The 14,930-nt window shown below is 38.7% G+C and overlaps 1 protein-coding gene across 1 annotated transcript in view; it reads left to right on the top strand.

Annotated features, from left to right (window-relative positions):
* swap70b (switching B cell complex subunit SWAP70b) overlaps positions 1 to 14,930 on the top strand; it is a gene marked incomplete in the record, with an annotated part of 26,308 nt that overhangs the window by 4,725 nt on the left and 6,653 nt on the right. Inside the window, 7 exon segments of the mRNA XM_035665529.1 lie at positions 4,300 to 4,473; positions 5,705 to 5,932; positions 6,161 to 6,307; positions 6,821 to 6,929; positions 7,558 to 7,739; positions 13,234 to 13,341; positions 14,316 to 14,482. Of these exon segments, the coding sequence (XP_035521422.1) occupies positions 4,300 to 4,473; positions 5,705 to 5,932; positions 6,161 to 6,307; positions 6,821 to 6,929; positions 7,558 to 7,739; positions 13,234 to 13,341; positions 14,316 to 14,482 (1,115 nt within the window).

Here is a 14,930-nt window from a genome sequence, read left to right as displayed (position 1 = left end):
TGTGTGTGTGTGTGTTGTGTAACCAGAAACTGAAAAAGCAGGACAACAGGAATCTTATTTTACACATGAATGGAGCTGCTAGACTAGAAAAACTGAAATCTAAATATAACAGAACAAAACCTAGATTACGTGTGTGTGTGTGTGTTTATAATACAGATGTGAAGCAATGCTAGATGAGGACAGAGACTCTCACAGATGAGATGGTAGAGTTTAGTAATCTGACACTGAAACACTAAAGATTGTTGATTCGGCAGCAGAGACAGAAGTGACGTTGAAGCTCAGGACTTAGTACTTAGTGGTTTGATGGAGCGTCACACAAAGACAAGTGATCCTCTGTTACCCTGAAATGCCCTGTGTGTGTGTGTGTGTGTGTGTGTGTAATAACCAGCTGCAGCTCTGCTTACTGAAATATCACCTTTATGTGTTTTTGGTACATTTGTTTGGCAATAGTTCTGATATCTTTGTCATATTGGTTTCAACTCCAAATGTCTATCCTTTTTTTTTTTTTAATTTTAAATTTTTCCTCAGGGTCACTTAACCCAAATCATGAAAACAACATACATGTGACTTTATTAGCTACTGCTGTCTGAAACTAAATCAGTCTTGAGGACATTGCACTTTTAATTTTAAAGCTGTGTTAACAATGTTTCTACACAGCTGACACTATGTCCATTTTTACATTTTACTGGTCAAATAATGAGACATCCAAGCAGTGTGGAGATGCACGACTGACTTTTGTTGTTGTTTTTCTTTTTTATTTCAGGGCCTAATAGGTCAAAACAATATTAAATCCTACTATTTTGTGACTTAAGTCTGACTCGAGTCTCTGTCTGAAGAATCTGTTTATTCAGTTCACTCAGTTGCCAGTTTATACCTAACTCAAACTGAACAGTCTTATACAGTCCCAAAATAAATCATACATTTGTCAAGATTATAATGTTATAATGTTTTTGTCGAGACTGTTTTAGAGGGGTGTGAATTCAACTGTATGATCATTTGGAGGCTGTAGTTTGTGGTGCTGTTGAACTGTACTGGGTTATACTGAGAGGTGTATCTAAGAATGAACCCCTTCTCCACCCCATATAAAGTGAGAGATATTAGAACCTCACAATTCAATGGGACTATTTCTTCAGTGTCGGTAGCGTGTTGTGCTGATTATCTAGAGGCTAGATAATCACTATATTCTATATAGTGATTGAATAAATCGGTGTTTCTGTTAAATTTGATGGGGATGGAGGGAAAAATCTCACAGACTGATACCCCCCCAATCCCCTCCCCCCCAACACTAACTGCTAGATACCACTGAGAGTTAAGTGGGTGATTGGGATCATTGAAGTTGAAAGAACAACCCCAACCAACACCTGCGGAGTGCCATGGTGGTTTTATGCTTTGGAGAAGAGACTCTTCTCATTTCTCCTTTTTATATGACTTTCATTTTACATCATGTCTTCTCGACCGTTCCCGTCATCGCTGGCGAATATTTCCTTTGCAGCAAACCCCTTGATTAAAGAGCTGATAATCCTGTTCAGCTGGTAACAACACTTTTCACTGTCTCGCTGTTTAACCCGACACTACTTGCCTCTTTTTTCGCACTGTGGAGTTTCTGTGCGAGTTGTAAATGCGTCTGCAGGTTTGGGATGCAGGAGATAAGGCTGGAGTCTGGATCCGGAATCCTAATGAACATGTGGCAGTGGAGAAGGAGGGGAGGCAGCGCTGACAAGGCTCTCATTGTTTCAGTGTAGAGAGAGAGAGTGATAGAAAGAGACACAGAGAGAGAGAGAAAGAGAACCAGCGAGCCACAAGGACAAAGAAAAACGATACGAGCATGACACAACAATGGTAGAAGAAGAGCTGCTCTTTCATAACAAACCCGATTTTCACAACTTCACTACTGTTCCCTCCCTGCCTGTCATCCTGCCAGCGTTTGTCTCTGCAGTCAGTCCATGCTGACTCATCCAAGATCACAATGATACAGACGACTCCCCCACCATCCTCATCCTCACATGAGGGACGCAGTCATGCTGCTGATTAATGGCAGTTTTGAGTCAGTATCTGGCTGGAAGCACCCACAGTTTGAACTGATGACAGGAGAAGTGCCAATGTTTTAAAGTGAAACCCCACCCACAATCTATCTTTAGAGTGTAAACACCACCTGTAGGTTGAGCGGCGTGTGACCAGCTTCATCTTTAAACGAACAAATCCCCCCAAAAAACAGCAGCTGTGTTCAGCTTGAATGTCAAGTTTAGTTTTAAGTTTATTCCAACTAAAAAACACTTAAACAGACAATATTCTTCAGGAGTAAAGTAGATAAATGGACAGAATATTAGACAAAACATGAAAAGCATTAAGACAAAAAAACGTGTTCCAAGTGGATTCCAATCCTGGCAATTTTCATGTTGAAATAAAAATTTTAAAACTTCTCCTGCAGTGATGACCTTCTCTGCTTCGGCACTTTAAATTAAGTTGGAAGTCTTCATGAGAAAACTGCAAGTCTTTCCACCAAGCTAATAGCAAAGCACTGTATTTACTACATTTTGGGGAAACAATGATTGTTTTGAACATACTGAGCATGTACAATATCCTGCAGCAGTGATTTGAGAAGTGTCTATTTCTGCTGTGAAAACGTTTGAAATACATCCTGTTATCCATTCAAGTGTTTTTAAAAACATTAAAATGATGAATGATTTAAATAAGTGAACAAACGTTTTACAGCTAGCTTTCGAGCCTACAGGGGATGAGATGTTTTTTAAAGACTTTAGGTGGGAATCCCTTTAACATCCAGCACAGGTTTCCACAAAGGCACTCACTCTCAGTTAGCACAATAGAAAGTTGCATCAGATCCTGTGTAGCTATAGAAACGACAACTTGGGCTGAATGTCTCTCTCTCTCTCTCTTTGTTGTCATCTTCTATTCTGCCTTGTGATTCTTTTCTTTTGGAGAATTAACTTTAGGGTTTTTGGAAATTGCTTGGTTTTCTTGAGTGTATTTGTACTAAAAAAGTGTGTATATTCATCAACATGCAACATGCATCCGTCTCATTTTCTGATGAGAACCCTGTGACGGAGACTTGTATGTCAATCTAAATTGTAATGACTGGTAGTCACAAAGTGAGATCTGTTTAATTTTTATAACTTTTCATCCTGTCTTAACATTTGTGTTTTTTCTTATTTAAATTTGACTTCATTTTTAGAAATAAAAGCCTCTTTATGTGGTGTTCATTGTAGCGTGGGAACCCCCAACGTTATAAGAAAGAACTTAATTTTCTTAATATACTGCTCACATACTTATTTGTTGCTGTTGTTTCAACTGTTGTTGTTATTATTTTTATTATTATTAATGAGCAAGTATGGATGAGAACTTCGTAGGTTATGAAACCAAGTTCTGCATCACTGGCTGCTCAAACCACAATAACAACCGAACTATATTTCCCACATTGCTTACGCTAATAATTTTAATAGTCAAATGCAGTTTCAGAGTTCACTTTGTGTTTGGATCGTTGTTTTAATCAGAGCAAGCGCTTGAGTTGTTTTTGGGGTTTGCTGGTGGTTTGTTTGACGGGACGACTGCCAGCAGGACGAGACGTGCTTCTAATCCACACGATTGCACAGTCGTTCTGCCAGGAGTCTCCATGGAGACGTTCCTGTTCACCGGCTCAAGGAGAACATTTCCCCTCCCCAGCACCGATTGTACCTTTTCAAGAGCTTTCCTCATTTAGCTCTGGTATTTGACTCCTAGAGATTTTTCTTTACTTACTTTCCTTCCTCATTTGTTTTTGTTTTTACAGTTTTGGACAGGATTTGACACATCTCTCTGGGAAAACATACTGTCAACATGTATGAATGAAAATGTGTATATGAGGCCTTCACTTTCAGAATTTCAAGTTCCATTTTGTTCTCAGCATATTGTGCGTTAGACATTTGGACATTTTGGTCACCACTTTTTCTCATGTGTTTTTTCTCTCTCATAATAGTTTTGAATACCTGGTCTGTTTAATAAAGTAATATCCTAATTTAGTATCAACACCTTTTTATACAGGGTTTATAATCAGTAAGCTATTAAAAACAGCTATTGGGTTGTGAGGTTGTGAAAAATCACCTTGGCTGAGTGCGTTATTCCTTCCTTTAATAGTTAAGTGATATTGCACATGTAATTATTATTATTGATCAATTATTATCATATTATCATTATTATCATTATTCATTATCATTATTATTATTATTATTATTATTATTATCAAATATATGAATACTATAACATGTAACCATGACTCACCAGAGCTGTTGTTCTGCTTTGCTGCAGGTGACGGATAACTTTGACCGTCAGGATTTCAACAAAATGTGCTGGACGTTGTGCTTCAGGAAAAACTTGAATCAAAGCCAATTATTTATCACCAACGATGACGCCTTCAAGATCTGGTGCATCTTCAACTTCCTGTCTGAGGACAGATACCCGCTGATCATGGTCACTGAGGAGGTGAGTGTTGAAGAAAGGGTATATTCCTATTTTTGTGCCAAATTGATACGACTACTTTGTGTCCAATACCCCAGCAGTGATCATACACACATCCACCTCAAGTAAAACAGAACTGGAAACACTGCTGGTTGTTCCCTCGACATATTAAAGACCACCTAGCAGTTTACAAACCGGATTCAGGCCCTGTAATATCAGCTTCAAATTATAAAAATTATATCTCAGGTGCAGATTCCTAACTTCAAGCTTATCCTATATATCACCGCTGACACAATACTGGACATTGGCCTTACATTATTCCAATACAATACTTCTATACCTTTTGTGGAATATAATAACCCTTTTTATTTACGCCAAACAGTTCAATTAATCAGTGTTTAAATAAAAACTTTTGCCAAATAAAATACAGTCTGTAGTGAAGAAAGTTTCCTGACTGAGATGAGGCAATGTCTGATCAAATGGAGGGCGGATAAGTCTGAGAACCTGATCAAGCATTTGATTTCAGCTATCAGTAATTGGAACTCCAGTCCAACCTCAGACTAGAAACCTTGTTTTTAATGCTGCTGTCAGTAAAAATTAAAATACTTATTCTTCCACACTTCAGAATTGTATATTTAAAAAATTCTGATCTTGAATCAGGTTTTCCTGATTTGGACTTCTGATCTTTACACATAGGACTTCCTCCGAAATGGCTGGGTACTCACTGAGGGGGAAGTTATTTATATAAATCTAATAGAATCAAATTAGCCAGTATTTGTCAGCAGTGCTAGCTTCCCACTGCAATCACAGCTAATTGACATAGGCTTTTGGTCATTTCAAGGTCATACTGAGGTCAGACATGAACTCAGAAGGGGATTTTAATTGTACTACTGTATATGTGGTGCTTCACTGCTGCAGTAACTTGCCAGTTGAAAATGTCTGTTGCTCAAGAGCAGAAAAGGAAGTCTCCAGCTTCCTGTTCTTTAACAAATGCTGGAAGATTTATTGTTGGGTATAACAAACATAAGAGCTGAATTACAGGAAGATTGTTTGCAAAAGAAATGTAAATGTATACGCTCCAATCAGCCCACGTAGAGAAGGAGGAAAAATACAGAACAGTTCTCTTCAATATAAATGTTATAAATAAAAACAGTTGTATGTTTTAATAAATAAAAAAAATCCCATTGTCCTGCCTGTGTAAGTATGTATGTCTTTGCACTACCATATGCTCTCTGTACGTTGTCTCCACACACAGATCGAGTACTTCCTGCGTAAACTGACGGAGGCGATGGGGGGCAGCTGGGTTGAGGAGCGTTTTGAGGACTACAAACTGCAGCTGAACTCGAAGCAGCAGAGTCTGAACGTCTGGGAGCTCATTGGCGTGGTGGGGTCGGGCCACTTCAGCAAGGGCATGGACCGCCAAACGCTCTCCATGGGCATCAACGAGGTCTACCAGGAGCTCATCCTGGACGTGCTCAAACAGGTGGGCAGATTATGACGATACAGTCTTAATGAAACTGATGGTTCGTTAAGCTCTGCCCCTTTATTACTGCCCCTAGTCTTTGCGATATATATAAAATAAGGAATGAGAGTTTGTGGTCATGTGGGGCAGGGCTGTATATCTTCTTATGAAAGCATGAGTCAGTGTATTACTGGGGTCAAATAGAGACAAAAATGTCTTTTATTCAAAAAAACATTCATGTCTCTGCAGGGCTACATGATGAAGAAGGGTCACAAGAGGAAGAACTGGACGGAGCGCTGGTTCATGCTGAAGCCGAACTCCATCTCCTACTACGTCGGCGAGGACCTGGCCGAACAGAAAGGAGATATCTTACTGGACGGAAACTGCAGCGTGGAGGCAAGAACCTGCTCGTCCACTTGTCTCTCAGTCCCCCTGGACTTTATATTGATCAATGTGATATCTGAAAACAGGTGTTACAGAATATCAGGAATATTACCTGCATCTAATACACAGATCTGAGCTTCACAGTTGGTGCTGCATCATGGGTCAATCATATGTGTTTACTACAGTACAGTGATGTTAGCTATAGTTAGATATAATGATTAGTTGGGTATAAGTGAATTATGGGGTTGATTCCCATGTTATCTTATATCAGACATGGTGAGTTCAGTAGATAAAAGAGGAAAGTCCCAAGGATAAAAAACAAATACAGATAGAAGTTATATTTAACCTTGGATCAGTACTTCATTTTATAGTTGATGAAGCAATGAGTCAACACAAGTTAAAAAATGGATCCAGTTTTGTCACACAAGATATTGATTGTGCATCTGCATACTGTTGGGTGCTCTTTATGCTCACATTGATGTATTTATCAGCTGGTATAATCTTCATCTGTGGTTTTGTCTGCAGGCTTTACAAGATAAAGAAGGAAAGAAGTGTCTCTTCCTCATCAAGTCGTCACAAAAAACCTTTGAAATCAGTGCGTCAGACAAGAAGAAGAAGCAGGAGTGGATCCAGGGTGAGTAGTACCATGATGACACCAATTTAAAAAAAAAAAAATTATTATTAAATTATTAATCTTATTTGTGTAAAAACTTCAGCAATACTGTGAAATTCATTTTAATAACAATTTTGTCCAACAAGTAAATGAGGTCAATTAAAGATAAAAGCTCAGGGGCTACAACTTAGTTATTTTCATTACTGCTTAATCTGCATATTATTTCCTCAATTAGTTGTGTCTATAGAATGTCAGAAAATAGTGAAATATGCACTTTCGCAGAGCCCAAACAAATTAAAAAAAAAATAATCTTTTGTCCAAAACCCAAAGACAACCATACAAGAATAAATTAATTACAAATTTAATTTACAAATATATATATATATGTGTGTGTGTGTGTGTGTGTGTGTATTTGGCACTTTGCTTAGAAAAATCAAATGATTGATTTAATAATCAAAATATGAAGGCTATTGATGAACAGATTTTTGTGTTTTTTCCTACAATTTTGTCACACAATGGTTTTGAGACACTAATGCTTCACAGCTCTTCATTGATAATCTGGACCTTGTGTTAGTTTTACGCTCGTTTACAGACAGCTTTGAATGAAATTGCAACTGATTTTTTTTCATCTTCCCATGTGTCCACGCAGCTATTCAGACCTGTGTGACCCTGCTGCGTCAGGGCCGGCCGGCGCCGCACCGCGAGGCTCGACAGAAGCGGCGGGAGCTGCGGCTGAAGCAGCAGGCTGAACAGGAGGAGCTGGAGCTGAGGATGAGGGAGCTGCAGACGGCCAATGAGGTTAAACAACTTGAACTGGAGAACATGAGGAAGGTGAGGAGAAAACAGAGACAGACAAGACAGACAAACACGCACACATAAAATGTTCCCCTGTGAATCCAGTCTGGTCAGGAAACGTCTAGCACATTAGTTCCTTTTTGTAGTATGCTGAATTTAAAATAGCTCAGCGTGGGAGTGAGAAAGGCAGGAGTGATCCATGATGTGACGGTAAAGATTGGACTGTCAAGATGATGGAGTGCAAACAAGCCCAGTGTGCATATCTAACAGATTATTCTCAGTATAGTAAAAAGAAAATGTGCATCAGTTGTTTTGCATTCTTAAAATCTTCTTAAAGTATTCAAATATCTGCCAAAACAAACCCCAAACAAACACCCCGTTCCAAGACAAACAACACAAAACAGAGAGCTGGATTGGCAAAGAAGATACATCTGGATTCAAGGACAATGGGAAGAGCAGGTGGGATGGTGTGGTGACTAGGGTCGTGCAGAGAGTGACAAAAATTAAAGAACACTGGACATTATAAACACAAATGTTATCTGTAGATACCGCTGTAGGCGGAACCACTGCACAGCTGACATACGGGTATGCTTTTTTTTCCTGTTTAAATAAGTGACTAACAAAAGAATAAAAGGAAAGTGCTATTGAGGAAGTAATTTACTGGAATTTGTCAGGGATGGAACCTGAGGGATTTCCAGAGAGGACAATAGAGATAAGGAGGTTTAAAAAAAAAAAAAAAAAACACAGAGCAAACAACTCGGAGAGTTAAATAAATAAAATAAAAACAGGGAGGAGTGAAGGCATTCCCCTCCCAGGATCAAGAATAAAGTGACCTGGAGGAAGAAGACAAGTTGTTCCCAAGTAGTTTTTGAAGCAGCACAGACAGAGCATTATCTTTTCAGTTTGAAAAGGACTTTGTTCTTCAAGCTGTGTGGGAATTTAAGACTCACGTGTTGTCATTTTCAAAGCTGACTCAGCTGGTTTTGCAGATTTAAAGTGTCTGTTCTGTTCTTCATCTGGATAGTTCCTCAGCTGGAAAGTAAACTCATGGGGTCTCTATTCATCCACTGTACCCAGGCTTCTTTTGTACTTGAATTATACTGCATCATCAATCACATCTTGCCTCAAGCAGACAGATGAGGGGTTTTGGTCTGCTCCAAGTCCACTCAAGAAGATCAATCTTCACACAGACAGAATTTTTAAAAGCTGGTTTTATTATCACGGACTGAATCCTTAAAGGCCGTGTTCAGACCGACTTTTAGGCTTGTGTGAAGAAAAAAAACGCAGCCCCCTTTATTCATTTGTATGAGGCTCAATTCACTGCAACATAGTATCTGCAAGGGCACATTTCTGGTAGATTACTTTGTAAAATGGACACTGTAGTTTACCTTGCTATAAGATAAAATCTTTGCCGTCATAATAACTTGTCATGCATCCTTTGCTTCAGCTGAGATTGTTAGTTCTGGGCACCAGAAGGATAGTGTACATGTACGTGTAGTGTACATTTCTGAGAATGAAAAGCTATAAATAGATCAGTTTAATCATCACTGCAGTTACGGTCACTTTGACGTCATCACAACTGCAGATCAACAAGGTCTCAAAGCTGATTCAACAACATTCCTCAGAGATAACGTCACACCTTAAAATAACAAAGACTGAGAGTAACATGCATTACCTGTGGAGCTCTGTAATGTTTCTGTGTAATGGTACAAGATTTTGGCAGGAGAATAAAAAAAAATCTTATTATTATTATCATCAACAGTTAAAATGACCCTTTAACGGGATGAAAATACTAGGGTTTCTTAGGTTTAACAAACACTTTTATTATAATATCACATTATGTCTATTTCTTTTTAAAACACAGTACACTGCAGCAACCCTGTTTCTGTCACACTGCTGGTTATAGACACACATGCACATAATTGTGTTTCACACAACAATTAAAGTAGGTCACCTAAAAACACTGCTGGTATCCTCTGAAACTCACTGCCAACCAGTGTTGAGGAAGCTATTAAAACAAAGCTTTGCAAGTGACCAATTTAGACTGAAATAAGTTGAACTACAGCAAAGCTACCCTAGGGGCAAATATAGTCAGGTTCACTGAAGCTACTTAGAAAGTAGCAGTAGTTCAAACTACTTTGTAAAGAAAATATCAAATTACATGAACATGTAATAGAAAATATAATACAAAAAGTCACATTCCAGCAAAAAAAAGAAAAAGCCATGGAGTTGATTTATTAAAAATAGTGCCAACTTTTAATACATAAACAAAAAAAATTAATACCCCAGTATTCATGGGAAAGTGCAGGAATATCAGCTTTGGTACAATGCCCATCAGTCAGACACTTGCCCTCCAGAAACTAGTGTCCAGGAGGGGGTATTGCACCAAACAGGATTACTCAGTTAGCAGGTAACCTCTAAAATAACATTTCTTAATAGCAATAAACAATACTTATGACTAATGGATACTTAATATATTTAACTTTAGTTTTACTAATTCAGATTAGAAATTAGAAACTGTAGACAAATCTTTTTCACAAGTGAGCTGACAATCCAACTTAGAGAAGCAAAAGAAAAAGAAAAAACAAAAAAAACATTCTTTCCTTTTATGGCCCAGAATTGTTTGTAGTTCCTGTAGTCAACTACACAAAAACGTGACAATTGGTAACTGAAACCACTATAATCATGAATATGAATGCAGTTGAACTATCAGCAGGCTGCTGAAAAAATGCAGTTAAACTACTACTTTAATTACTCCTCCCCAACACTGCTGCCAGCTCATGAATACCAATAATGGATCAGCTCCGCCCTGCAGCCTCTGACTAACAATAGTCTGTCACTCGCTGCAGTCAGAGGAATGTGTATTGAATAAAACAGGGGCAGAGGTGCGACATAAACCTGTTTTCCAGTAAATCTCCCTAAATCTGACTCACACTCCTGTTGTTGTGTCTGTTGATACTGCTGACTGATAAACAGTCGTGTTAAAATTCAGTGATTATGTGGATTCCCCCAAATGCTGCTGACGACTGGCTGCTTCCTGTTAATATGGTAAATGTGAGGTTAACAGGAAGGGTTGGCTTCAGTCAGTAGAGAGCTGATGTCATACATTAGATTGAAACATACTGTTTATCGCTATAAATAATCTGTTACAGGTTATGACATTAGGTGCTGAAATGCATTATATTGAAATGTGCTTCTATTATACGCCAACCTTTTCAGAAACACCTCTGAATATAATGCAGTTCCGGTCAACACCACTGCAAACTACAACTGTAACTGTAATCAAAGTCAGTTTTATTTGTGTAGTGCAATATCACAAATAAAATGGATTTAGATGCCCTTCAAGACTCATTTCCATATCAATAATTCTGCCTGCTCCACTACTGTAGTCTTCACACCAGTCGTTAAGAAACTACATTTTTCCAAACTGGTAAGACTCTCCAACAGCCCCAGAGCAGATTTCATTGCACACAGCTTATATTATTAATTCATCACCTAATAGCTGTACCTGTATGCAATCTTTGGCAGTGATAGCTCAATCATCCTAAATGCCAGAAAGATAATCAATGATTCAGTTTACAGCAGAGTTATCAAAACAAATTCTACAGTGCTTCACAAAAAAACAACCCAAAAAAAACAATGTTTTATTATTTAGATTGTGTCTCTTATTTTCCATCTCCACCTTATAATACTATATCACTTACGTCTACCGTGTATAGACCTGGACTGAGGTATACTTTGTGTGCTTATTCTGACCACATGTTCTGCTTTTTTAAATAACTGTTCATGTGGGGGGAAATAGTGTATCGTTTTGTGTGTGGGCATCATTTATACATCTGGGACCAGGACTTTCAGTATTTCCACCATTGTTGCTGCTGTTACAGGCCACCAAACTTTACCAAGATGCATTTAGACATTATATGTCTAATCTGAGAAATAATGGAGAGCCCAGATAAATCTTTTCAGAGGTTATTATCCTTTAACTGATCTGAAACACAGCTACTACGTTACAGTTACAGCACTGGGGATGTTGCAGCCATCAGCAGGGTGGTGACAAACGGTGAAATGCAGCAACAGTAAGTCAAACTAGTTCATGTTGTAATTGTGTAACATGCAGCTCAGCAGAGAGAACAACAGTTTGTCTTTGTCTGGGGCGACACTGCTCTCCCATGAATGCACAACAATCTGCCATTGAGGTGAAAGTCCTGTCTCACATAGACTTTTGCATGAATGCACAAAGAACACACATACTGTATATAGCCACACAGAGAGAGAAAGAGAGAGAGACTCAGGGTCATCTGCAGTGATCACACTAAGCTGCTACAAGTATAATTGTCGCAGTCTTGAGACCGTTCACAGCTGGGTGACACAAGTCAGCATGAGGTTACTGCTCGATCACGAGTTAATTAACTTAAAGATGAATTTCTCCTGTTATGTTAATCTGCTTTTTTGTACAAAACATTGTTACACATGTAAAACAAAATGTTCTAACTGGCTGTTAAACACCCTTCCTCTCTCTCGCCTGTTAAGAGTTTTCCAACTGATAAAAGCAATCTACAACAACACAGCGAGACAGAAGAAAGAAACAAACCAAAAATAGTTACCAACAGCAAAAAAGATCACCACCATCACGTAGTAGACAGGAAGACAAACTGAGTTCACGCTTTACCGTTTCAAATATAGATTGTACAAGTGAGGTAGTGTTTGTGACACATTGTGTGATACAAAGATTTACAGTGTGGAGTGTGTTAAACGGCCGACGGTGAACCCCCGAGGAATGAGAAGGATGAGCAGAGACCAAGAGTCTATGTACACTTTCAGTTTGTCTTGCGTAACGGCTGTTCAAAAGTTGAATGTTAGTAGATGATGCCAGTAAAAAATGTTAGCCGAGTCCATCCAGTTCTATGAGATGTCTTTGCAGGTGAAAGCAGCAAGTAAAAATGTCTGAGCTGTGTATGAATGTAAAGGTTAGATAGATCTCCTTGGAGGTGCACAGGTTGGCAATATCTGCTTGTCAACCACTGACTCTGCAAAAGCTGTGGACCATAAAAAAAAAATCACCATAAAAAAGTTTTTGCATTACAGTTCATAGTATAAACACTATGCTTGGAATTGCAGGGCTAAAACATTTGAGTCACTTTGAGTTGTTTTTCAAAAGCATTTCTTGCCAAGAAATAATTTATTTTTAGTGGGCAGTATTTATGTTCTCTCTCAAGTCCACTTTAGAGCTTGTATATCTCTTTGTCAATAAAGGTGTTACCTTTAAATAGTAACACATTTACTTCTGCTTGTATACTGTTTGTATACTGACAGTTTGCCTCTTAGCCTACAAAACTAAAATAAATCTGATAAAGCCACGGTTTCCATTATAACTCCCTTTAACATTGGTTAGATGTTATTATTATTCATTTCTGCAAAACATATATTTCACCTAAATTTAAGGTTGAAAACCTATTGCAAGAAAATATAGAAGGTGCTTTTATCTGCTGGCCTTTTTTGTTTGACTGCCCGCTGTTTCTCTTTTGGCCAGGCCTTGGAGGAGGCAGCCGCTAACGCAGCAGAAGAAGAGCAAAGGCGTCTTCAGACCCAAACTGAACTCCAGGACCGCTACAGGATGGACCTGGAGAGAGAGAAAATGGTATGTCACTCCTCATCCACTGAGTCGTTACATCAGAACAAGTGGTGGACCAAGAGCAACTTAAATACGACTTCCTCTTTTTGGTATACTGTATTGTGTTATTTTAGGGGGTGTGGGTTGAGTCGGTGTCATGTTAAATGAGACGTAAAAAAAGATTCTCAGCCGAACAACTTCAAATAGACTTAAAGCCAAGACACATTACTGCTCAGAGTGAACATCATTTAAAGCTGGAACTGAAACTTGACAGCAGACGAGTGTCTGATGTGCTCACTACACATTTCATGAATATAGCTGATGATGTGGTGATTCTATGTGCTTTGCTGTTTGAGTTGTAGACACATACTTGTTACTGTAATATTCATTTGGTAAACATAACCATCCAAAAAGCATGAACACTGTGCTTTAGTGCCTCTGCTGATAACTTCTGGACATGCTCAGTGCACAGCATGGATGTGGTTTGGTAGTAGATGATGTTTATCATCCATTAGTTGTTTTCATGTAGAGGCATTTTGGTCACTGTTGGTTGGCCAAACAAGCAAATATATTCAATTTATAGTGAAATCAAATAAAAAGCAAATCTTTACATTGTGTTTAGTATTTTTGCTTGATAAATAACTGAGACAATGAATTATTAGAATTATTGGTAAATTGTATGTTCATTGCCTAGTCGTCTCTTTGCTGATTCTTTAATGCCTAAAACACAATCACAGGAAAGTGTACTTTTGTCTACAATGTGTGTACTTCACACCTGCTATCACAGTGCTAAAGAGTTAGCATGGAGCACTGGAACACATAAACTACCTAGTATATAGGCTGGACTGAAATAGTCACTTTAAGGGTGTGCTGATGAACGAGGCAGCGTTTGAAAACCTTGTGTATTCCTATAGGACCACTTCATAAAATAAAACCATTCAACAGGAGTGTTGATATTAACTTCCAGATAAAGTAGTTCTCTGTATTTGCTGCTTCATCAGGTACGGCAGCAGGTGGAAGAGCAGGTGGCCCAGAAGTCCACTGAGCTGGAGCAGTACCTGCAGCGGGTTCGGGACCTGGAGGACATGTACGGTAAACTGGAGGATGCTCTGGAAGATGAGAGGCGTGCCAGACAGGATGAGGAGGCCGTCCGCAGGCTGCAAGCACGGTCAGTCAACACAAAGTGGAGGAGGGAAAAGCACAACACAAAAACACACATCAAAAATGCATCATTGTCTTTGGGAAGGAAAAAAATAGGGTTATGTTGGCGTCTTTATCTGTACTTATGTACTCAACATAACAAAGAGCTGCTGTAATGTGAGGAGTGGTTAAAGTACACACATTCTTTACTCAAGTACAAGTACAGATACTTGTGTAAAAGAAGACTGATTCAAGTCTTTTGCTCGAGTATAAAAGTAAAAAATACTCTCTTGGTTTCTCTATAGTACATTTTTACTGGTTGTTTCTGCACAAAGCTGAAACGTCAGATAGGGTTGAGTCTCCCTCTGTCTGTTTCTTCTTGGTATGTCGTCGTGCCTTTTTTTGTCATGTTATCTCTGTCATGCAAGATATCTGCATATCTGCATGATATGCACCAGATTTGATGTTGGGAAGGC

Source organism: Morone saxatilis, unplaced genomic scaffold (genome assembly GCF_004916995.1).
Source record: "Morone saxatilis isolate NCDOM2014 unplaced genomic scaffold, NCSU_SB_2.0 Contig2, whole genome shotgun sequence".
Lineage (NCBI taxonomy): Eukaryota > Metazoa > Chordata > Actinopteri > Moronidae > Morone > Morone saxatilis.
This window is presented reverse-complemented; position numbering and strand designations above follow the sequence as displayed.